The sequence below is a fragment of the Salvelinus namaycush genome, chromosome 6 (genome assembly GCF_016432855.1).
Source record: "Salvelinus namaycush isolate Seneca chromosome 6, SaNama_1.0, whole genome shotgun sequence".
Lineage (NCBI taxonomy): Eukaryota > Metazoa > Chordata > Actinopteri > Salmoniformes > Salmonidae > Salvelinus > Salvelinus namaycush.
In genome coordinates this window covers 41,953,727-41,978,346 of record NC_052312.1, presented here as the reverse complement: position 1 = coordinate 41,978,346, position 24,620 = coordinate 41,953,727, and the positions used below count along the sequence as shown (strand labels likewise).

Here is a 24,620-nt window from a genome sequence, read left to right as displayed (position 1 = left end):
AGGTAGTCACCTGGAATGCATTTCAATTAACAGGTGTGCCTTGTTAAAAGTACATTTGTGGAATTTCTTTCTTTCTTAATGCGTTTGAGCCAATCAGTTGTGTTGTGACAAGGTAGGGGTGGTATACAGAAGATAGCTCTATTTGGTAAAATACCAAGTCCCTATTATGGCAAGAACAGCGCAAGTAAGCAAAGACAAACGACAGTCCATCATTACTTAAAGACATGAAGGTCAGTCAATGAGGAAAATGTCAATAACTTTTTAAAAGTTTCTTCAAGTGCAGTCACAAAAACCATCAAGCGCTATAATTAAACTGGCTCTCATGAGGACCGCCACAGGAAAGGAAGAACCAGAGTTACCTCTGCTGCAGAGGATGAGTTCATTAGAGTTACCAGCCTCAGATTGCAGCCCAAATAAATGCTTCCCAGAGTTCAAGTAACATCAACTGTTCAGAGGAGAATGCGTGAATCAGGCCTTCATGGCCGAATTGCTGCAAAGAAACCACTACTAAAGGACACCAAAAATAAGAAGAGACTTGTTTGGCCCAAGAAACTCTAGCAATGGACATTAGACCGGTGGAAATCTGTCCTTTGGTCTGATGAGTCCAAATTTGAAATGTTTGGGTCCAACTGTGTCTTTGTGAGACGCAGAGCAGGTAAACGGATTATCTATGCATGTGTGGTTCCCACCGTGAAGCATGGAGAAGGAGGTGTGGTGGTGCTTTGCTGGTGACACTGTCAGAGATTTATTTAGAATTCAAGGCACACTTAACCAGCATGGCTACCACAGCATTCTGCAGCGATACACCGTCTGCGCTTAGTGGGGATATCATTTATTTTTCAAAAGGACAATGACCCAAAACTCACCTCCAGGCTGTGTAAGGGCTATTTGACCAAGGAGAGTGATGGAGTGCTGCATCAGATGACCTGGCCTCCACAATCAGCCGACCTCAACCCAATTGAGATGGTTTGGGATGAGTTGGACCGTAGAGTGAAGGAAAAGCAACCAACAAGTACTCAGCATATGTGAGAACTCCTTCAAGACTGCTGGAAAAGCATTCCAGGTGAAGCTGGGTGAGAGAATGCCAAGAGTGTGCAAAGCTGTCATCAAGGCAAAGGGTTTAAAGAATCTCAAATATAAAATATATTTTGAGTTGTTTAACACTTTTTTGGTTACAACATGATTCCATATGTATTATTCTCAGTTTTGATGTTTTCACTATTATTCTACAATGTAGAAAATAGTAAAAATAAAGAAAAACCCTTAAATGAGTTTGTGTGTCCAAACTTTTGACTGGTACTGTATATTAGAGTTGGCTTTAGGCACTTAAAGTCACAGATCTAGGATCAGTTGACCTCCACTCAATGTTAACATGAGCCACTAATATCTTACTTCAGTATTGTCTATAGCAGTTTCTTCATTAAGACTTATATTTGGCCTTAATATACACTGCTCAAAAAAATATAGGGAACACTTAAACAACACAATGTAACTCCAAGTCAATCACACTTCTGTGAAATCAAACTGTCCACTTAGGAAGCAACACTGATTGACAATAAATTTCACATGCTGTTGTGCAAATGGAATAGACAACATGTGGAAATTATAGGCAATTAGCAAGACACCCCCAATAAAGGAGTGGTTCTGCTGGTGGTGACCACAGACCACTTCTCAGTTCCTATGCTTCCTGGGTGATGTTTTGTTCACTTTTGAATGCTGGCGGTGCTTTCACTCTAGTGGTAGCATGAGACGGAGTCTACAACCCACACAAGTGGCTCAGGTAGTGCAGCTCATCCAGGATGGCACATCAATGCGAGCTGTGGCAAGGAGGTTTGCTGTGTCTGTCAGCGTAGTGTCCAGAGCATGGAGGCGCTACCAGGAGACAGGCCAGTACATCAGGAGACGTGGAGGAGGCCGTAGGAGGGCAACAACCCAGCAGCAGGACCGCTACCTCCGCCTTTGTGCAAGGAGGAGTAGGAGGAGCACTGCCAGAGCCCTGCAAAATGACCTCCAGCAGGCCACAAATGTGCATGTGTCTGCTCAAACGGTCAGAAACAGACTCCATGAGGGTGGTATGAGGGCCCGACGTCCACAGGTGGGGGTTGTGCTTAGAGCCCAACACCGTGCAGGACGTTTGGCATTTGCCAGAGAACACCAAGATTGGCAAATTTGCCACTGGCGCCCAGTGCTCTTCACAGATGAAAGCAGGTTCACACTGAGCACATGTGACAGACGTGACAGAGTCTGGAGACGCCGTGGAGAACGTTCTGCTGCCTGCAACATCCTCCAGCATGACCGGTTTGGCGGTGGGTCAGTCATGGTGTGGGGTGGCATTTCTTTGGGGGGCCGCACAGCCCTCAATGTGCTCGCCAGAGGTAGCCTGACTGCCATTAGGTACCGAGATGAGATCCTCAGACCCCTTGTGAGAACATATGCTGGTGCTGTTGGCCCTGGGTTCCTCCTAATGCAAGACAATGCTAGACCTCATGTGGCTGGAGTGTGTCAGCAGTTCCTGCAAGAGGAAGGCATTGATGCTATGGACTGGCCCGCCCGTTCCCCAGACCTGAATCCAATTGAGCACATCTGGGACATCATGTCTCGCTCCATCCACCAACGCCACACTGCACCACAGACTGTCCAGGAGTTGGCGGATGCTTTAGTCCAGGTCTGGGAGGAGATCCCTCAGGAGACCATCCGCCACCTCATCAGGAGCATGCCCAGGCGTTGTAGGAAGGTCATACAGGCACGTGGAGGCCACACACACTACTGAGCTTCATTTTGACTTGTTTTAAGGACATTACATCAAAGTTGGATCAGCCTGTATTGTGGTTTTCCACTTTAATTTTGAGTGTGACTCCAAATCCAGACCTCCATGGGTTGATAAATTTGATTTCCATTGACCATTTTTGTGTGATTTTGTTGTCATCACATTTAACTATGTAAAGAAAAAGGTATTTAAGAATATTTCATTCATTCAGATCTAGGATGTGTTATTTTAGTGTTCCCTTTATTTTTTTGAGCAGTGTATATGACTTTGTGGTTGTGGGTGGATGTCAACTGCTGGCTGGAATTCTCACTCAACTGTACCACTAATATGAACCTGTTCTACAGACTCTTGTAGACTACTATGCACTGAAAAACAGTTAATATGTTACAAATCAAAGCTTAACATTGAAATATGTGATTTCAAATGATTAAGTTAAATTCAGATAGGCATGTTATGTGCTCTCTAACACAAACATAAAATGTGTTGTTGCTGTAGACCTTTTAACAGATCTAGTTGACCTCCACAGAATGTGCACATTAGCCACTAATATCTGACTTCAGTACTGTCTATAGCTGTTTGTTCATTAATACTTATATGTGGCCTTAATATACAGCATATGACCTGGTAAAGGAGAGGGGGATGGGAGCAGAGAAGGGGATGGGAGGCTGCTCAATGATTGGCTGTAGTGTAGGGCGTGTCATACAATGTATCAAAATTTCAACTGCTGGCTGGAATTCTCACTCAACTGTACCACTAATATGAACCTGTTCTACAGACTCTTGTAGACTACTATGCACTGAAAAACAGTTAATATGTTACAAATCAAAGCTTAACATTGAAATATGTGATTTCAAATGATTAAGTTAAATTCAGATAGGCATGTTATGTGCTCTCTAACACAAACATAAAATGTGTTGTTGTTGTAGACCTTTTAACAGATCTAGTTGACCTCCACAGAATGTGCACATTAGCCACTAATATCTGACTTCAGTATAGTTTATAGAGGTGTATATGTCTGTCTGTGTCTTTCAGTTTCTATTTAGACTACATCAAATATGAAGAAGCTGTGCAGCCACACCATGTTCAACATGTTACCTAATTAGCTAGCTAGCTGACAATCTGGTTTACCTGTAGCATATAAACATTTGTTGGCACAGAAAGAAAGGGGATACGAAAAATGATTGATCAAATTCCTCCTGACACTATCTGACTGGGTTAATAACTTAATATTAAGTTAATATGGACCCATTGTCTTAGACTTGAACTCTTGGACCAAACAGTGGGACTCTGATTTCAGCCATAGGGACTTGTGACTCGACTCCTGACTCCAACATTGGTGACTTTGACTCAACTCAGAGTAGCCATAGGGTCTTGTGAATTGACTCGGACTTATGCTTTTGTGACTCAACTACAACACTGCTGCCATTACATGGCTACTACTACTGCTTCAACTACCAATTCTAGCAAGTTGTACCCCAGGTTGGGTACACTTTTCTGCTGCTCCCTCAAAAGCATTAAGCAGACATTTTGATTATACCTCCCTCCCCATAACTCTCTGTTGGGGTGAGGCTTTCTACAAATATACGCAGCAAGAGGATTACAACAGCTAACACAGGAAGCTGAAATCCTGGGGTCTGCCTTATGTTCCCTCAGTTCTACCCCAGTTTGAAAATGTGCTTTTCATCCATGACCAGGCCATGTTTCGGCCATTTTGCCGCACTAGGCAAGTCTGCAATAGACCTTCTCCTACCCGGAAAAGAAATAGGCCTATAGTGTACAATGTTGGCCTATAATGTCATTTTATAACTAGGCCTAACATTTGATAGCCTACCATTTGTAAAACATGCAGTTGCGTTGGCTTTATTAACCCAGTCCTGATTCCTGACAAAGGCTTATAGGGACTTGTCCTTTAAGATATGAACATCAGCTACTCATCAGCTACCCAATGTTATTATGAGTTTTCTTGAGGCTTTTTGCAAAGAGATCAATGCTGATGTAAAGGCCTACGTCTTCACAGCAGTACAAACCTGAAATCACGTATTATCATTACATTTTATTCCACATTGTGAAACCAGGGATCTAGTGGAAGATAAATGCAAATATGATTAAAAAAAGGCCTGTTATAAGAGAGAAAGAGAGATTGTGGGAGTAGCTGAGTGCCTATAGTGAGAGATGGCTGTTAATATCAGTAGGCTGTTTGAGTGGTCTGTGGGCAGGTAATTAATCTGATTGCTGATGGGTTAGGTTGCTAGATCAAATCTTAACCTGCCATAAGCTACTTTTGTGTCAGCAAGTCTCCCCAGTGAAAAATGTACATATCCACCACTCCATCTTTCATGTACAGACCATTCAAGTAGCTGCACTTACCACCTCACTGATACTGATTGTGTAAGCTACAAACCCAAATTGTCTAAGGAAATGTGGCTAACAGTAATAACATTGCAGACATATTCAGAAATCTGGGCTGATGGAATCATTGTTATGCATATCTACTGGCCATAATTTCCGCTTGAGGTCCTGCCCCTCCCCCACTGCAAAGTGCACAACAGTACCAAACTATCAAAGGTTTTATAGGTCAACACAGTCCCCCCCCTCCCCCGTCCTGTATATTATTTATATATACTTGTGTTCCCATATGTACTTCCTGTATTTATGTGTTGTTAATAAAAATATTATAATAATAAAAGATACACAGTTCCCCCTCCCCCATGTTGCAGCATAAATCTCTGCTCAAGGTTGCCATGTACACTATTTGTGGTTTATTGATGTACTTTTAAAACTTTGTGGCAGGTGAAAGGTTTTGGTCGCTAGGTGGAAGTTGTTATACTACTTCTATATTGCAACGTTACCAACATGGCATTTAAAAAAAATCATTAATTTCGCCGTATTCTGCTAAAATTGTGCTAGTGAAGGTGGGTTTTGAAGGCTGGTTTTGAGCAGACTCCTAGAAATTTGAAATTGACCTGGCAAACCTGTCCCTGCCTGAGCGTGATCACCACTGAAGTAGCTGTGCAGCACGTGTTTTAAGGAAGAGGAGGATGGTTGCAGATGTTTGCATTCATGCAAGAAGGTAAGCTATTAACTAAACTGTTAACCAATATTCTAGCTAAAATTGTATTTGGTGTATTGACAAGCAATGCATGTTCTCGTTGTCTTTATTTTTAATGAATTAATGTCAGTCATGTATGTCTTTCGGTGGAATCCAACATGCATTGACGATGTCTGAAAGCCGCATTGTGTCAGATATACTGCGTCATGACATTGAAATTGGCAGGTTTATCCAAACAATTCATTAATGTGCAATTGTTACTTTGCATGTTTCTACCTTATAGTTATTTGTGGCTTGCTAACGGTTAGTGTGCTAGCTAACTGTTAGCGTGCTAGCTAACGGTTAGCATGCTACCCATGCTAGTTAAAAAAAGAAATATGCTAGCTATGGTTGCAAGCTAGCTAATAAGTTTAGCATAATTGGTAAACGTGTCTATGATTTAGAATACATGATTGTGGTTAACACAATGTTACATGCATTGGAAAATAATATTGCTATAGTGTAACAAGCTAGCAAGAAAAGCCAGTTCCTTTTCATCTGTTTTGTCAAGTCATAAGCCTGTATGTGTGTTAAAATATTTAAACCCCCTCATTAAATTAATGTATTGAAGTTGCGCCCGTTTTTTATAGCCCTTTCTTACCCAAATACCGTTTTTTACATTGAAATAATTCAGATGAAAATAAGAAATATGTTAAACTAATTAAGAAATAAGTGACCAGATTTTTTTTATTGAAAACCATGGACATTAGTTTGGGTGGGGGGAGGGGCGTGGTGGGGTTCCTAGTTCTTTTTTTTTTGCACATAAAAGAGTGAAACACCACAACAAGTATAAGGGTTGTGGAAAGTGTCCATTTTGGTAGGACTGTGACAATTCACTGTCTTGAAAAAATATATACATATACTGGCAGATTCTTTAACCAAATCCCTATTTCTTACACACATTTTTTAAGATCGAAAACATAATGGAAGATAAGAGTCCAGGAACCTACAAAGTAACCAATGCGGTATGTTTTCTGATTTGCCTAGTATTTAGAGTACGCTTGCCTTGCTTTAGCCAAACCACTCATACTGATTCTCTTTTAGTCCATCCATAAAAGCAGATTCAGCTTTAGTTGCATGCAGGAACTTGCATAATGTGCTTCTGTTATGCTTATACTTGCTTTTTTACCTTGAAAGTAGTTTTAAAAAAACAGAAATTGTAATAGATGTTTGTTGGACCTCTATTAGTCAATGATAACAGCCCCTCTATTAGTCAATGATAACAGTCATTGGTGTCCCCCAGCCCCTCTATTAGTCAATGATAACAGTCATTGGTGTCCCCCAGCCCATCCCCTGTTGTGTGCCGAGCAATCTTGTCATTCTATTAAGTCTCAACGTTTCTTTTTGTCTTCCTTTACAAAGGCACTGCAGAGGCTAAGAAGGCGCATGGAAAATCTAAAGAAGCATAGTTCAACTTGTGAGGCCAGATTTGAAAAGGAAAAGATAAATCCCGAAGCGCAGGTTTGTCAGTTGTTTAGAATGAGGATACTGGGGATGGTTGAATCGTTATCATATCCTATTGCCTAATTTGCACATGACTAATATCATTTTATTGTATCCTTAGATGTCAGACACCGAGGCTGCCAGTACCTCTGAGGCTGCCAGTACCTCTGAGGCTGCCAGTACCTCTGAGGCTGCCAGTACTTCTGGGTCGATAGTCAATGTGTTGGATGATGCACCACCGTTGATCAGAACAGACAGTATATACGTAAGTTAAAGTGTCATTCAACACCAGCACATACTGTAAGTTCTTGTGAATCAGCTTTGTAAATCAAAGATGGGCAAGTCTGCACTTTCATCCCATATTCATAGTATTATAACATAAACAAGTAGAGGAGCACAGTCGTAACTAATCAAAATGTGCCGGTGTCCAAATACTTTGTAATCTGTCTAGTTATCCAATATAATTTTTTTCTTCAATACAGTTGACCAAAGCTATGCTTGGATACAAGACTGATGACTCAATAACCAGCATTGACAACAGTGAAGGTGATTATGTCCCAGGGCCATCAGAATCATCAGAGGAAGACAATTCTGATGATTTTTCAGAACCAAAGACAAGGGTGGACAGCAGTAAACACGTTGATTTAGTCTCAGAGGGAGACAGTTCAGATAAAATAGCAGGAGTCAAGAGAAGGAATCACTACAAGAAGACTAGCAAGAGATGCAGAAGTTCCTCAGAAGAAAACAGCTCAAATGAAGAAACAGAACTCAAGAGAAAGAATCAATATGCAAATACTTATAAGAGATGTACTAGTTCCCCAATGTCAAACACTAGCAGTGAATCATTGCTTGTAATGAATGTCTCAGAATTAGATGGATCCAAAAAGTACCACCAAAAAAAGCACTTCTGTCTGTTTTGCGAGCAACCGCAATCCAAAATTGCCCGTCATTTACAACGTAAACATGGGGATGAAATAGAAGTAGCTACTGCACTTCGGTTTGCAAAGAGATCAAAAGCTAGGAGACTTCAGCTGAATCTTCTTCGCAAGAAGGGGAATCGGGCACACAACATTCAGGCACTTAAAGAAGGAAAGGGGGTTTTGGTACCATGTAAACAAACAAGTAATGACAAGACCAATCACCAGGACTATCAGCATTGTTTTGCCTGCCATGGGCTCTTTAAACGCAAATCTATGTGGAGGCATGTGGCAAGGTGCACACTAGCACAACACGTTCGAAAGGAGATGCCTGGCAAAACCAGAATACAGGCGCTCTGTGCTAATGCTCAACCGGTTGCTAAAGGAGTGAGTGAAAAGGTATGGAAACTTGTGAGTAACATGGCTCAAGATGATGTAGCCCATGCAGTAAAACAAGACAGATACATCTTGGCATTGGGTGAAAAAATGTACAACAAGAAAGGGGAGAACCCCTCACAACACCAGCACATTCGTCAAACTTTGCGAGAACTAGGGAGACTTGTGATTAAAGGTAGAAAGGTGACACCACTGAAAAAGATGAAGGATTATATCAACCCAAAACACTTCCAACACATCATAAAAGCTGTCAAAGAAGTGACTGGCTATGATGAAAAGACAAACAAATTCGAAAAAGCAACCCTGGCGACAAAGCTTGGGCAAAGCATCCAGAAAATTGCAGACATCATGGAGGGTGAAGCTCTTATTACCCAGAATGAAGAAAAGTTGAAGCTTGTCCGAGACTTCCAAGGCATCTACCGTCTTCGCTGGAATGAAATTATCTCTTCTGCTGCATATCGTACACTTGAACAGAAGAAATGGAACGCACCGCAGCTTATTCCATTAGCAGATGACGTTAAAAAAATACACATGTACTTAGATGAAAAGCAGAAACAATACTACAACCAACTGTGCGATGAGAAAACCTCAGGAAAATGGAGCAATCTAGCAAAAGTGATACTGGCTCAGATGATTATCTTCAACAGGAAAAGAGAGGGAGAGGTGTCAAAGATGTCTGTGGCAACATTTCACTCCAGGGACAAATCCCCACTTAACAAAGATGTTGCAGTGGCGCTAACAGAGGTTGAGAGACTACTCTGTGCGCATTTTGAACGCATTGAAACCTGTGGGAAGCGTGGCAGGAAGGTGCCTGTAATCCTTACTCCAGTGATGGTGGAATCTTTAGAGCTGCTTATCAAAGAGCGGTGCTCATGTGGAGTGAGCGAAGGAAATATCTACTTATTTGCCAGGCCAGGATATGATACACATTTTCGGGGGAATGACTGCATCCGCGCCTATGCCAAACAATGTGGTGCCAAGTTACCTGAAGCATTGTCATCAACTAAACTACGAAAACAGGTTGCCACCCTCTCCAGAGTGTTAAATCTCAATGATACAGAACAGGACCAGTTTGCTGACTTCTTGGGTCACGACATTCGGATTCATCGAAAGTTCTACCGTCTTCCAGAGGGAACGCTTCAGTTGGCCAAAATAAGTAAAATACTGATGGCATGTGAACAGGGCAGATTGGCAGAGTTCAAGGGGAAAAGTCTGGATCAAATAACCATCAGTCCCAGTGGTAAGTTTACCCCCAGTGTTTAGTTTAATGGCAAAAAGTTTACACTGACAATAAAAACAAAGGTTTTGTTTTGCGCAGATTTAGCTTGCCTCAATTTAGCATTCTTCTTTTGGCCATCTTTTAGAAAAAAGCATGGCTGAAAATAATGAGGCTGCAGACTCTTGTTCATCAGAGAACGACTCTGAGAGAGAGGAGTCATCTGAAAAATCCTATGAAGAAAATCTGACCGGTATGCCTATACCTTACATAGATATGGACGTATTCTTAATTACAATGTCCTTTTCGAAAAATACATGTTTTCCACTGATGTTTTCCAGGAGAGATGTCAGCGATTCGGGCCAAACAGCCAATGACTAAGGGAAAGCTGGGACAAAAGAGAGGCTCACATGGTTAGACTGTTTCCTGCTGTCTTCAGTCAGTGCATTTTCACTCTGGCAAAAAATGCTGACTCTAATTTCTTGTGCACTGATTTAACTTGCTGCAATTTGCTTTTGTTTTTATTGTCTTTTACAAACTGTTATGTCTGAAGAAATTGATGCTGCAGCCACTGATTGTGCATCAGAGAACGACTCTGAGAGAGAGGAGTCGTCTGAAAAATCCTATGAAGAAAATCTGACCGGTATGCCTATACCTTACATAGATATGGACGTATTCTTAATTACAATGTCCTTTTCGAAAAATACATGTTTTCCACTGATGTTTTCCAGGAGAGATGTCAGCGATTCGGGCCAAACAGCCAATCACCAAGGGAAAGCTGGGACAAAAGAGAGGCTCACATGGTTAGACTGTTTCCTGCTGTCTTCAGTCAGTGCATTTTCATTCTGTAGTGTCAACGTATAGTACAGTGCTGGTCCAGATCAATCCTGTCTTCATCAGTTGGTGTATTTCCAACCATGCCAGTACAGAACGGATTAGTTTGGATTGGACACAAGTCAAGACGTTAGATCTGAACTAGTGTGTCAGGATAGATGATAACACAGAAGGATTACCACACTTTACATTGTTTTTCCTGGGGGAGGGAACTTAATTTAATAAGTATTGCTTTTATTAGAAGGTTTACATTGCAAACAATTTGATGGGCTTAGATTCCATACAGATTGAGTCTGCCTTGATGTCAGCATTGCACATTCTTCTCTCACATCCTTATCTATGTAGTTATTTAGTTGGGATTGTTAGTTTAACCTCAACACACTTTGCAGAAACAGCTGCAACCTTGTAGAGTTAATACAGAGATGAACACATACTGTATTGTACTCAACCTTTATTTAATGTAGTCATTCATAATGTCATCTCTTTCCAAAGGTGCCAAAGGAACAAAAAGGTTTTGGTCGACAATAGAGGTGGATGCAGTTGAAGATTCCTTGATGAATTTTATCCGAATGGGAAAAACGCCTGGAAAACAAGACTGTGAGAAATGCATTGCTGCTTCTGGCCAAGCGCTAGTAAACAGGGACTGGAGAGCAGTAAAGTTCTATGTACACAACAGAATAGTTGCAGATCAGAGAAAATAAGTGTATAAGATGCTTCTATCTTGGTGTACCTCTGAGGATTTAATGGGACTTACTTGACTTAAGCTCATAGGCAGTTAATGAATGTCCTCCATCTCACTCTGTTTGGGGGAAGTTTTCCCAGGTGGGTTGTTCACTTTTGGAGTGATTAAGGTCTCAAGAATACAAAGCCTGCTGACTTTGAATGTTACAGAAAAATAAAAAACATTTTTCTAAACTATTAATCTGTTACTTGGATATAATGACTCTATTACTGAAATGGTTGTTCCAGTTTAAATACTTTACAGAAGAACTACACTACAGTAGAACTACACTACAGTAGAACTACACTACAGCCGTTGAGTTGCCATCCGTGTTGCATCATTGTGGCATTCTACATGCAATATTTTCAGTCATAAAATAGAATGAATGCATCAAATATCGATGTAATAAATGTATCACTAGTCACTTAAACAATGCCACTTTATATAATGTTTACATACCCTGCATTACTCATCTCATATGTATATACTGTTAAACCAGCTATAATGGTACCCTACATTACTCACCTCATATGTATATACTGTTAAACCAGCTATAATGTTACCATACCCTACATTACTCATCTCATATGTATATACTGTCCTCTATACCATCTACTGCATCTTGCCTATGCCGTTCGGCCATCGCTCATTCATATATTTATATGTACATATTCTTATTCATTCCTTTACACTTGTGTGTAAAAGGTAGTTGTGAAATTGTTACATTACTTGTTAGATATTACTGCACGGTCGGAACTAGAAGCACAAGCAATGCGCTACACTCGCATTAACGTCTGCTAACCATGTGTATTTGACCGATTTGATTTGATTTGATTTGCAATGTGCGGTCTCAAGTAGGTGGTAAAATTACAAGTGATCTTTTTTCAAGATGTCGGCAACTTTCGGTGATTTCCTCATATTAGATTTTTTTTCTAGCTCATGAGTGTAATTTCTGTGATTCTATGATGTCTGGAAAGCAGGGTCCTAAAAAGGTATGTAAATGTGAGGAGTCCTAAATTGGTTAGAAATGCAAGACTGTGTGTGTGTGTGTGTGTGTGTGTGTGTGTGTGTGTGTGTGTGTGTGTGTGTGCTACAAACACTTTACACTCCCATCAATGTTGATGTTGATGGATCTGTAGCGCAATAATGGAGATAATTTGTGTTGCCATTACTGCCATGTTTCTCCATTAGAGCTAGCCAGGCAAGCAGGAATGCTGCTGTGTGTGTACTACAAATACCTTACACGCCCATCAATGACAATAAAGTAGGTGGGGGCTATAATGCAGACAGTAAACAAACAGAGACAGAATACTCCCACTGTCCCGACTAACGCCAAGTCTGCTGCGCTGGTGTGTCTGTGTGTGTGTGTATGAAAGTGTTTTGTTGTTCTAACAAGCCCCCCCTAAGCCCCTCCTCTTTGTGTCAACCCAGTGATTTCATGAGTGCTCTGTTTATCTCTGTGTTAAACAAATGTTTTTCCAATCAGCCTCCTGCCAGAGTGACAGGGATGACAAACACACACACACACCCCTAATGAGCAACAAGCAGAACAGCTCGCCACCACGTGTCTAAACTATTACCCCTCAGCGCTATGACTGTGTGAGAAAGAACAGACACAGCATTCTGCTAATGTAAGCCATTTATCCTCAGGTAGGGCACTGTGTGTCCCTCGTTATGTGAGCTGCAGGAACAGTGTGTGTACGAATGAATGGGGTGCGAGCCTTGTGCCGAGACCTCTGAGTGCACGCACAATGTGTGTGTGTGTGTGTGTGTGTGTGTGTGTGTGTGTGTGCGCATGCCGTGTGCACATGCATGTGTGTGTATATGCATGCAGGTGTGTGTGTGTGTACATCCTACTTGAGCAGGTTTCCCAGGTTGAACAGGGCTCTGTTGTGCTGGGGGTTGGTGTCCAGGGCGGTCCTGTAGTAGTGCTCGGCATCCTCTGGGTGGCGTGTCAGAGTACCCAGGTTGTTCATGGCACTGGCATGGCGAGGGCACAACCTGGAGAGGTTAGAGGAGGGGGAAGGGAGGAGGAAAGGAGAAGAGCAGGAAAGTGGTTCAGGGAGAGGAGGAGGGGGGGGGGGGGGGGGGGGGAATCACATTTAGTGATGACCGCTAATGGTTGAAAAGGTGCCTGATCGGTCTGGTCCTTGAAATCAATGCCGATGACAGGAAGCAATTTAGCACTTTGGGGATATGTGACCCTTCTCATGTATCCTTACATGACCCCCAAAGCGATACAAGAAGACGACATGACCCCCATGATACCGTCATTAGGATGAGTGGTTGTTATCCTGATAATGGTTATCGTACACAAAATGGCTTCTGTAAATCAATCATTCTAGAGTGTCTGAATAAGGCATGAAACGCCCTTAAAGAGCATTGAGTGCTTTTAGAAAGGACCGGGTCAAAGGTGGCATGTAATTGCAAATCCATTTGAATTATTAGTGCCATAACTGTGAGAGACACTCATCACAACGCCGGGGGCGAGAGGTTAAACAACGCCACGACAACCGTGTCCATTTCCATGGCAACTCAGGCTCCTTTCCATTGGCTAACGAGTCACAGTTTACGTCGCCTTTCAGTGTGAAACGGCCTAGAAAGGAAGCAGTGTGGACTTAGTGGCACGCACACTGCCGTGAGCACACTATTGATCCCCACACACACCATCCCCCAATCTAATGTCTAAGCAGGGGACCAGAACACTAAACCTGAAAAACAAACTAATAAAACAACCTCGAAAGAATGCAATAAAACCAACGACTCCAGGGTAACAACATCGCCTCTCTCTCTTACCACCTTTTAGCCCAAATGAAAAACAAGAAAAATGAGCTGCGAAACTCATTTGAATTGGAGGTATATTGCCCGAGGGTTAAACTTTGTTGTCTGAAAGAAAGGCACCCTATTCCAGAAGTACTTGAAGAAATGAGGAGATGGTAATGTCATTGGCCAATGACTGTAGAATGTAACATATAATGCCTCGCCCAGTAGACTGTAGACCAATCGCGTTCACGTTGTCATGCTGCGTCACGCGGTTGCTAAGTTAAGCGTCACGCAATCCCTTCTCCCTACGTCATGTCCCGATTTCAAAGCTATATGCTATTAAAGAGAACAAGTTATTATCTCACGTCTTGGTAATATTTGTAATGTTGTTTTTCTTGTTCACGTAATTCATGCTAATATTGGGTTTTTGAGCTAGGGCCCAATTGACTCCCACTTGTCCAGAATGTCCCAGATGTCCCATTGACAACGTACAAGCAACATACACAATAGCCGTTAAGAAACAAATGGAATTTACCATCTCTTCATTTCTTAAAGTATTTCTGCCTATTCCCTATACAGTACACGACCTTTGACAGAACCCGATGGGAACTGATCGAAGGTAGTGGACTATATAGAGAAAAGGGTACCATTTCAGAGCAGCCTCTGTGTAGAGAGTCATGTGGTTTGGAGTGGGATAAAAGCAGTAAAGGGTTCTGGACAGGATTATAACAGCACACTTTTCCTGTTGCTATATGTAGATACAGGCAGGAGAAGGCATTAGTGGGGAACAGGAAAAGAGAGTGAGGGGGAGCACACTTCTGCTAGTCTGTCTTTAACTACATGGAGGGATGAGACAGAGATAGGAAAAGGGGGAGGAAAGTGGATGAAATGATTTGGTATTCGGAGGATGGAGAGATGGATGGATAGGGGGATGAGGAATATAGAAATCGGGGAATGGAACTGATGGAGGTCTGAGATATGCATCCCTATACACACACAAACACTCTAGCTAAGCCGGCTCACGGAGCATCCTTCAGTGAGCGTCTACATCTCTGCCAGGGGGAATAGAAAGGTAAAAGAACAAACTGCAGAAAGAGAAAAGAATGATCCCACTGGACCTAAACCCTTCTGTCCAAATAAGTCAAACTGGCTCTAGCTAGCCCCTGGCACACTGGAAGAGAGGAGAGAGGAGGGGAGAGAAGCGAGAGGAGGAGGGACGGGACATGGAGTGAAGGGGGAGGAGGGAAAACAGGCGGAGGGGAGAGAAGAGAGGGGAGGGGGGAAGGGAGGAGGTGGGAAGGGGGTAGGAGGGAAGGGAGGAAGGGAGGAGAAGCAGGAGGGGAGAGAAGCGAGAGGAGGAGGGACGGGACATGGAGGGAAGGGGGAGGAGGGAAAACAGGCGGAGGGGAGAGAAGAGAGAGGAGGGGGGAAGGGAGGAGGTGGGAAGGGGGGAGGAGGGAAGGGAGGAGAAGCAGGAGGGGAGATAAGCGAGTGGAGGAGGGACGGGACATGGAGGGAAGGGGGAGGAGGGAAAACAGGCGGAGGGGAGAGAAGAGAGAGGAGGGGAGAAGGGAGGAGAAGCAGGAGGGGAGAGAGACTCAGATACAGCAGTAGACATACACAGCATGATTTCCTTGCTCCTGTCAGTCAAATACTGATGACTGAGACAAACAAACTCTCTCACACACACCCGCACAACTACACAGACAAAATGACAGAGCACTGAAAGGATCATCAGTTATGACTCAAGAAGAATGGAGGGTGGTAGTGTGGAGGGAAGAGAGGGGGACGAGAAAAAGGGAAAGCTGGACTGGGGGGTAAATATATAGCCCTCTGGGCCAGGGCCAGTGACAGGCAGAACAAATGGATCCCCTCTTTCATTAGGTACAGCGCTGTGTGTTTGTGTCTCACTGAGATGAATGGGGTGCAAGCATCGAGCTGAGACAAGGCCATTACATGCTTGAGAATATGCAATCTAGTGTGTGTCTGTGTGTGCAAGCAAGAGAGCGTGTGTGCGTGCGCGCCTTTATGCATTTATGTGCAGCAAACAGAGTTCCTCCTGATTTAATGAAAGAGTGTTTTGTAATTAATTGAGGGGGCGGACCATCAACCTACGATAATCAATAATGTGTCTCCTACTTAAATGAATGAATTCTAGTTAGGCCTGGAGGTACAGTCTAGACATTATAGGGACGACATGCCATATTAAGAAAGATGTCCTCCCTTTGTCCTGGAGCAAGGGCGAAGAACTGTACTCCGTTGAGACCTACCTGACCGTTTCATGACCGCTTGCTGATTGAGGTTTGGAGCCAAGCTTTCAATGGGGTTTCTTCGCCTTTCTCAGTTGGTTTTCTTACCTCGAACGTAATTTGGACTGTAGCTTGAAAACTTTCAGGTCCTGGGGTGGGTGAGGTCACCTGAGGTTCCAAACACGCCCTGAGAACCTAGACTGTGGTTTTGGCAGAATGACCGTATCCCTGAACGTTGAAAGCTGATGGTGTTATTGTGGTTGAGGAATGATTGTGGTTTGGCGGGACTGTGTCCAATTGACATGGTGATCAGGATGAAACACCTAAACTCCATCTTATTCCTGTAGTTTTACATTCTTGGACACTGAGATTGACTTTAGAGCAGATTTGTAGTGGCGTACAGCAAAAGCTCTGTCATTATGGACACTATAACTGACCTGAGAGCAGTTTTGTAGTGGTGGATGGCCTCTTGGTGGCGCCCTCTGTCTTTCAGGAAGTTGGCATAGTTGTAGTGAACCTTGGCGTTGTGAGGCAACGTCTGGATGCCAGACCTGTAGAGAGAGAGAGGATGAGGGGGAAAGTAGGAGAGGCAGTGAAACAGATGAACATAACACACCCACACCAAACCACACCCACACCAAACCACACCCACACCAAACCACACCCCCAAGACAACTCTCGTTTGGCTTCAGTCGTGGCCGCGAGCATTCTTAATGAGCAATCTTCAAAACAAGGCCAAGCCAGGAAGTGCAGTCGCCTTTTACTGCATGCGTTTGTCTCAAGTTCTATAAGTTATTGATGGTCTTTGCATTGTCATCAACTGCAATTCGACTGGGGGCACTGAATTTGCTCGTCCTGGTCCATTGCGGATTGATACTACAGTTTAATAAAAAGCTTAGGCTACAGTAACGAGTGATAGTTTTTTTTTTTTTATAATTAACTTTTTATGGCTGCAGGGGCAGTATTGAGTAGCTCTGATTAAAGGTGCCCATTTCAAACGGCCTCGTACTCAATTCTTGCTCGTACAATATGCATATTATTATTACTATTGGATAGAAAACACTCTCTAGTTTCTATAACCGTTGGAATTATGTCTCTGAGTGAAACAGAACTCATTCTACAGCACTTTTCCTGACAGGGAGTGAGATTTCAGAAATCTTGGCCCCTGGTCCCAGGTCAGTTTTAAGGTCCCTGTAAATGCTATGAGGATACAAACACTGCCTACGCCTTCCTCTAGATGTCAGTAAGAGGTGACAATTTGAATGGAGTCGATTGCGCAATCAGGGCCTGTATAAAAGAGCACAAGGCGGAAGTAGCTTTCTTTTCTTCCTGCGCCTGGTAGTTAATTTAAACCGTTTTATAGCAATTTATATCCGTTTAGTGCGGTTTTGAGGCATTTCTTTGTGATGCACTTTGAACGGCTGGGCACGTTTCCAGTACATGCCGAACGTTAGTGGCCATTTCGACAGGGCAAGAGGACATCTTTCGACCAAAAGACGATTAGACCGGAGAAAGGATACATTGCCCAAGATTCTGATGGAAGATCAGCTCATAGTAAGAAATATTTAAGATGATAAATCGTTGTTCTGTAGAAAAATGTTAAACGCATATTCCGCCATTTTTTTTGGTATAGCTTTGCTTGGCGAACCCTGTATTGCACAGTAAGGATAATTTTAGAAATGTAATTCAGCGATTGCATTAAGAACTAATTTGTCTTTCGATAGCTGTCCAACTTATATCTTTTTAGTCAAGTTTATGAATAGTTATTCATTAGACAAGATCACTGTCAAAGATGGCGCCCGACATTTTCAGGCCAGTTTTGCTACTATTCTCATTGTATAACCACGGTTTTTGTGGCTAAATATGCACATTTTCGAACAAACTCTATATGTATGTTGTAATATGATGTTACAGGAGTGTCATCGGAAGAATTCTGAGAAGGTTAGTGAAAAAATTAATATATTTTGGCGATGATAACGTTATCGCTCTCTTTGGCTTGAATCAATGCTCGGGTAACGTTTGCACGTGGTATGCTAATATAACGATTTATTGTGTTTTCGCTGTAAAACACTTAGAAAATCGGAAATGTTGTCTGAATTCACAAGATCTGTGTCTTTCCATTGCTATGCGCTGTGTATTTTTAAGAAATGTTTTATGATGAGTAAATTGGTAATACACGTTGCTCTCTGTAGTAATTCTAGTCGCTTTGGTGAGATTTGTGATGGTGGCTGCAATGGCAAACTATGATTTATACCTGAAATATGCACATTTTTCTAACAAAACCTATGCTATACAATAAATATGTTATCAGACTGGCATCTGATGAAGTTTTTTCTTGGTTAGTGGCTATTTATATCTTTATTTGGTCGAATTTGTGATAGCACCTGATGGAGTAAGAAACTGATGGAGTTAGAAAAGTGGTGTCTTTTGCTAACGTGGTTAGCTAATAGATTTACATATTTTGTCTTCCCTGTAAAACATTTTAAAAATCGGACATGTTGGCTTGATTCACAAGATGTACCTTTCATATGCTGTATTGGACTTGTTAATGTGTGAAAGTTAAATATTAAAAAAAAATATTTTTTTGAATTTCGCGCCCTGCACTTTGAGCTGGATGTTGTCATAGGTGTACCGACCTCGGGCTTGCAGCCATAAGAAGTTAAATCCTGTTATTTTCCCTCAATATGTTTGGAGTGTTGACAGTCATCGTTGTTGTAATTGGCTTCAACGAGCCTACATGTCTTTCCTCATCGCACTTCTCCTAAAATAAAAAATACTAGGCTCCTGTAAATTGTATATGTGTGGGGCACGTTCTCAAGAAGCAAAATATAGCCTAGGCCTACAGTTGATACTGCATTATAGGACTAAATCATTTAAATATGTTTGGAGAAGCGAGTCTTTGGTAACTGAATGAGAGGTGCTGTTTGGAGATGGGGATGGATACCTGAACAAGTGAAATTAAGAATGCAAGTAAGATTTGTTTATGTTTTAAGATGTGAGGTATATTTTTCACTCAAGGCACTCTGACGAATAGAACATTTTAACACCTTATATGGATAGGCTAGGATAAAGGCAAGGATAAAAAAGACAATGCATTGCCATTGAACCAGCATTCGTTAGTAGCCTAGGCCTAAGGTAAGGGTAGCCTATGAAGGGCTTGGTCTTTAATCGTATAAACCAAAAAAAAGCAATCTGTTTTTTAAAACAACAATATTTCTACATTGGATGGGGTCAGAAGCATGAAATCATAAATCGCTTCTCTTGTCCCATGGCACTGTTTGCACATGTAGGCCTAAATGTCTTTACGCATAACATTTGCACGTCTATACAAAATACTATTATTGTATCCTATTTGCAAGGCAGATTCTCAACAACAACAAAAATCTGCCGTTGACATGGCATTATAGGACTGAATAGTTTGAAGGAGCGTGTCTTTTGTCATTGGACGAGGGCCGCTCTTTGAAAATGGAGATGAATAGCCTACTCGAACAAGTTCAATGAATTATGCAGGTATGTGAATTATGAATAATAAAAAGCACGAGGGCTAAAACCTCTCAAATATTTCAAAGCACTCTCAGTAGACCATTTATAACCCCTTTAAATCATAGGCTATTTGGCTAATGGCCAGGATAAAAATACACACCTTTGAGATGCTGCTAAACCAGCCTTCATTAAGAGGAGGGTAGGCTATGCTATGTTTGGTTTTGGAGGGAAACCAATCATTTCTAACTACGGGATTCACCGGCACAAAAGGTACTGTGTCATGGCTGGATAGGCTGCCCTTCCGCTCTCCAAATCCAACTGTATTACTGTTAAGACCTGCTTTTGGTGGGTCTTAAAACGTCCCTTTAGCGCTGCATGAAATTGTCACTATTGCGCTTGTTTTTAAGGACACACCTCAAATATTACCCTCCCACTTCAGCGCAAGCTAGCTGATGTTAGACAAGTAAATTGCCTAGATCCCAGAATGAGAGATGGAGGGATGGAGGTAGGGAGGGATGAAATGAGGTGTCTTAGTAGCCTGTCCTTATCTGTTAGCGAGGCAGACAGAAAGAGGAATGGACAGATAAACAGCATGCGGCCGAGTCTGGGAGAGAGATAACGTCTGCTGAGGACATATACTGTAGATGGGGTCAGGGGGCGTGCATCCGTGTGTGTGTGTGTGTGCGCGATTAGCATGTAATCTGACCTTGCCATGTTCTAATAAACATCTTTATATTCACACCCATTAATCCGGCTTGTAAAACAACATGGAAAGGAGAGAGGAAGGGTAAATAGTGGGAGAGAGGAAGAGAAAATGGGCGTGGTAAGAGCAAGCCTCTCTAATGTGCTACTGGTGATAACTCAAGCCATTACATTAATCAGGGCCTGACACACACACACCCCATACCACTGACCTGAAGAGGGCCTCCCGGGACAGCCAGATGTCGTTCTGCTGAATGGTCTTCCAGGAGAAGAGCAGGAGGAGCAGCAGCGTGGAGACGGTCAGGGCCGTGGTGCCCCAGCGACCCACCACAGAACACAACCTCCCCAGGCCATGGGCCACCAGGATACAGTAACCCATACTGGGGGAGGAGGGAGTAAAGGGGAGGGAGAGGGAGAGGGGAGTGAAGAAAGATGGGGATAAAAGGTCAGAGAGAAGAAGGGGAGTGAAGATGAGGTAGAGAGGAGTGGGGGAAGGAGACAGGATGGGGGGAAGGGGAGAAGTTAGAGAAAGGTATGTGAGTGAGGAGGGGAGGCAGGGAAAGAGAGGGGAGTTTGTAAAAGTAAAGAGGGGGAAGGGAGAGATGAAAGAGGAAGGAGAGGAGGGGAGCCGAAATGAGGGGGGATGGGAAGAGAGAAAGAGAGATGTCTTTCAATTATCTCCCACTCAATCATCTCCAGTCCAGTGCTGCAGAGTAAGTACATACATGAATAAGACTTTCTATTCATCCTGCTCTCAAAGACATTCACTACTCTGAGACCAATGTGCTTCTCTAGAGTTTTCCCTGGACAGGATTCGATAAGAAAACGACACAATAAAATGATACATTAGGAAAACGCCCCTTTCTAGAACAGGAAGCTCTCATTGGCCGCTCATACACTTCCTGTTTATGGTTAAGACGTCCCTGGTCGCCGTGTCCTGACAGTTTGAGCTAAACATAAATGACGTGCTTTTCAGTTATCCAGAGTTCAAGAAGTCCTAGAAGTCTATCCAAGAATCCCCCCTCTCCAATCCCACAGTACCCTGTTTTTCCACAGGAAATATAACATGGCTGCTTCCTTACAATCCCCTACCTCCCCAAACACACACACCTAAGACTGAACAAACCACATCTCCCACCCCAATGCTGTCTCACACCCCTGTGTGTGTGTGTGTGTGTGTGTGTGTGTGTGTGTGTGTGTGTGTGTGTGTGTGTGTGTGTGTGTGTGTGTGTGTGTGTGTGTGTGTATTAGCACAGGGCAAACAGGGCTCTCTCATTCCTTCCACACCATTGCAGTTTCCACTACAAACCCAGACAGAAGGAAGGAAAGTGGGTGGACAAAATAAAACCAGGACAAAATAAAACAGAGGAAAATCAGCTTAAGAGAGAGAGAGACAGAATGTGAGAACAGGTTGAAAAAAGAAAGGAGGCAGAAAATACGACGTTAAAAGTACGGATGTGACAGAACGAGACGGCGACAGACAGACAGAGGAGAAGAGCGAGAGAGGAGCTAAAGAGAGTGATTGAAACCGAGGGAGAATAAATGGGAGAGAGCTAGCAGCCAGCTATTTAAAGTCTGTCTGCTGATTTACAGTATCCTCCTGAGTGTGTGTGTCAGACAGAGAGAGAGAGAGAAAGGGAGACAGAGAGAGAAGAAAGAGCGAGAGAGCACCCAGACAGCCCCGGCAACCATCAGTCCTGCTTTAGACATTCTGCTGTCAGAGCTAACGGCCTAGCCAGTGCTAATATTTACCCTGGCGCACGGCACGCCCCTCCCCCCAATCAGAGTCCTGGGTGGGTGGACAGGGATGAATGCCAGCCTAAGTGGGGACCTTGATATCACACGCTGGAATTCACTGAGCAGAAAACTATCCTCATTACAGGGGTCTGGCTGATAATACACAGCGGGGATATGGACACACACACACGTGCTTGCATGCAGGCACACACACTGCACAACTCCCCTCTGAGTACTGTGTGTGTGTGTGTTGTGCATTGTGCGTGAGTAAGCATAATAAGCCTTGAGGCCTGTGTGAAACAAAGCATGTGACATATGAGAGAAGTGCAGTCTCTCAGAATGACACGGTGTGTGTGTGTGTGTGTGTGTGTGTGTGTGTGTGTGTGTGTGTGAGAGAGAGAGAGCAGGCACTGTGACGTTGATCTCAGACAGCAGACCGTCAACTGAGTGAATCAGCATTATCATGAATGAGATTACCCTGCGCTAATTGTCCTCTCTCTGAAAAGCACCGCCACTGGATTCAGCTGAAACGCCCGCGCCTCTGTCAGTTGTATAGCCCTGCCAGACACAAACACACACACCAAGCCTGCCTGCCATGATAACGTCCCAGCGTTCCCCTCTTGCTCTGTCGTGGAGTAAAATGGTTGTGTGATTGCAGGCAGCGGAAAGCTCGCAAAAAACACACGGAGCAGAACTCCGTTTCCCCGGAGACATCGTCGTACGCTTGGGGCTTCATTAAAAAGTTCTGCTCGCGCGTTCGTCAGATAAGTCAGACAAAAGGAAGGTACGCAGCATCGGAGAAAATCAATTAACAACACACAGAATGCTAACTGAGAACCTGGCAAATGTTTAATTTGAAAAGCAAACAAAGCTTTTCTCTGCAGGCGCGGCAAAGTGGAAAGGGATAGTAGAAATGTCCTGTTACACAAGATTCCAATACATTCTCATACACCCACACACATCCACATTGTCTCTCTAGCCGCAATCACAAATCACACATCTCTCTCTCGCATGCAAACAGTCACACACACGCAAACGCTAGCTCACATAATTGCAATCGCTCTCTGTCTCACACACACACACAATCTCGATCCCCTTTTGCATTTGCATCTCTGATACCTCAGGCTGGGGTGGAATTCATTTAGCGGCCGAGTGTCGCGCTGTGAGTGGGCGATATTAAACCCTGGGATGGGGAACCTGTCTGCATGGAAATCACTACTAATCCTGCGCTCAGCTACGCAGATGACTCAGGGAGTATAAGTGAAAGTCCCCTGCAGACCCGAGCAAGGAAAGATTAGCAGAATTAATAGTTAGAAGGATGGAGAGAGGGAGGGAGGGGGGAATTAGAACAATTTGAGTTAGGCTGCGATAGGAAAAGGAAGGAAGGGGGTAGGAGGAGGTTAAACAGGGATATAGAGCAGGAGAAAACCTATTGTATGAGCATAAACCTCCCTAAAGCAACCATGTCCAATAAAGACTACATTTAGATGGAAGTGAAAACCCTGTGCCCAGCCATGTGTCTGGACTAGTTTTAGGTAACAGGCAGAGGCAGAGGTGAGGGGTCTCTCTTTAGCACCGTCTCATGTTCCCTTCACTTTAAATCAATCCCAGCATGCCCTCTGCCTCGTTGACAAGTATTCCACTGCGCTGGTTAGTTACACCGAGGCTGTAATAACACACATACTGTACTGTACAGTACATATACCTGCCTGAGACGATACAACACATACATTTTGGAAAACAGTTGCATGTTTTCTGTTTGATCAACTCCCCCCACAGTACAGGAGGAGGAGGTCCATTCCCTTACTCCTCCTATCACAGCAATAGGAACTGCTTTTGAGGGGGATCATTTACATATTTGAGAAGCATCTGTTGACACCTTATTCTGTCATTATACATGCAGGAGGTTAAGTGAGTGGAGAAAGATGAAGAGAGTGGATTTTACACAGCCCCCCCCCCCCCCCCCCCCCCGGCTTCCTCCAGGCTATACACTCTAAACTCTCAACCTGCAGGAGTGAATGTGTGTGTCTGTGTGCGTGCGGGCATGCATGTGTGTTTAAAGGGCAGAGGCCCCCAAGGGCCTATCTGAGCCCGATCAGGGCTCCAGGCCCCTACGGCCATGGTAATCTTACACGCACACACACACAGACACACACACATACATACACACACAGGGACCGGATTAGCAGAAAGAGATGGGGGTAGGCCATGAGACAGGAAAATGGAAAGTCAAGCGAGAGAGAGAAAGAGAAGAAGAGAGATAGAGCATTGACAGACAAAAATAATTAGATTTTCTTATAAGAT

General features: G+C 43.3%; 2 protein-coding genes across 7 annotated transcripts in view; one reads left to right on the top strand and one right to left on the bottom strand.

The window, feature by feature from the left end:
* Positions 1 to 24,620, bottom strand: part of LOC120050038 (protein O-mannosyl-transferase TMTC1-like) — a 111,456-nt gene that overhangs the window by 12,559 nt on the left and 74,277 nt on the right. For both annotated transcript variants that reach the window (XM_038996645.1, XM_038996646.1), the window contains exons 9-11: positions 20,792 to 20,959; positions 16,832 to 16,945; positions 13,240 to 13,383 (exon numbers count right to left, since the gene is read on the bottom strand). In XM_038996645.1, the coding sequence (XP_038852573.1) occupies positions 13,240 to 13,383; positions 16,832 to 16,945; positions 20,792 to 20,959 (426 nt within the window). The remainder of the gene's footprint in view (positions 1 to 13,239; positions 13,384 to 16,831; positions 16,946 to 20,791; positions 20,960 to 24,620) is intronic.
* LOC120050036 lies at positions 3,484 to 11,579 on the top strand. 5 transcript variants are annotated; one of them, XM_038996644.1, is made up of 10 exons: positions 3,484 to 5,837; positions 6,767 to 6,820; positions 7,218 to 7,316; positions 7,420 to 7,563; positions 7,781 to 9,851; positions 9,976 to 10,080; positions 10,169 to 10,240; positions 10,381 to 10,470; positions 10,559 to 10,630; positions 11,154 to 11,579. In XM_038996644.1, the coding sequence occupies exons 2-10, from the start codon at positions 6,779 to 6,781 to the stop codon at positions 11,360 to 11,362; spliced, it is 2,904 nt and encodes a 967-aa protein (XP_038852572.1). In that variant the 5' UTR covers positions 3,484 to 5,837; positions 6,767 to 6,778; the 3' UTR covers positions 11,363 to 11,579. The 5 variants fall into 5 exon arrangements, 4 of the variants coding, with proteins under 4 accessions (XP_038852572.1, XP_038852570.1, XP_038852571.1 ...); XM_038996642.1 differs by having other exon boundaries at positions 6,767 to 7,316; XM_038996643.1 differs by having other exon boundaries at positions 3,484 to 6,820.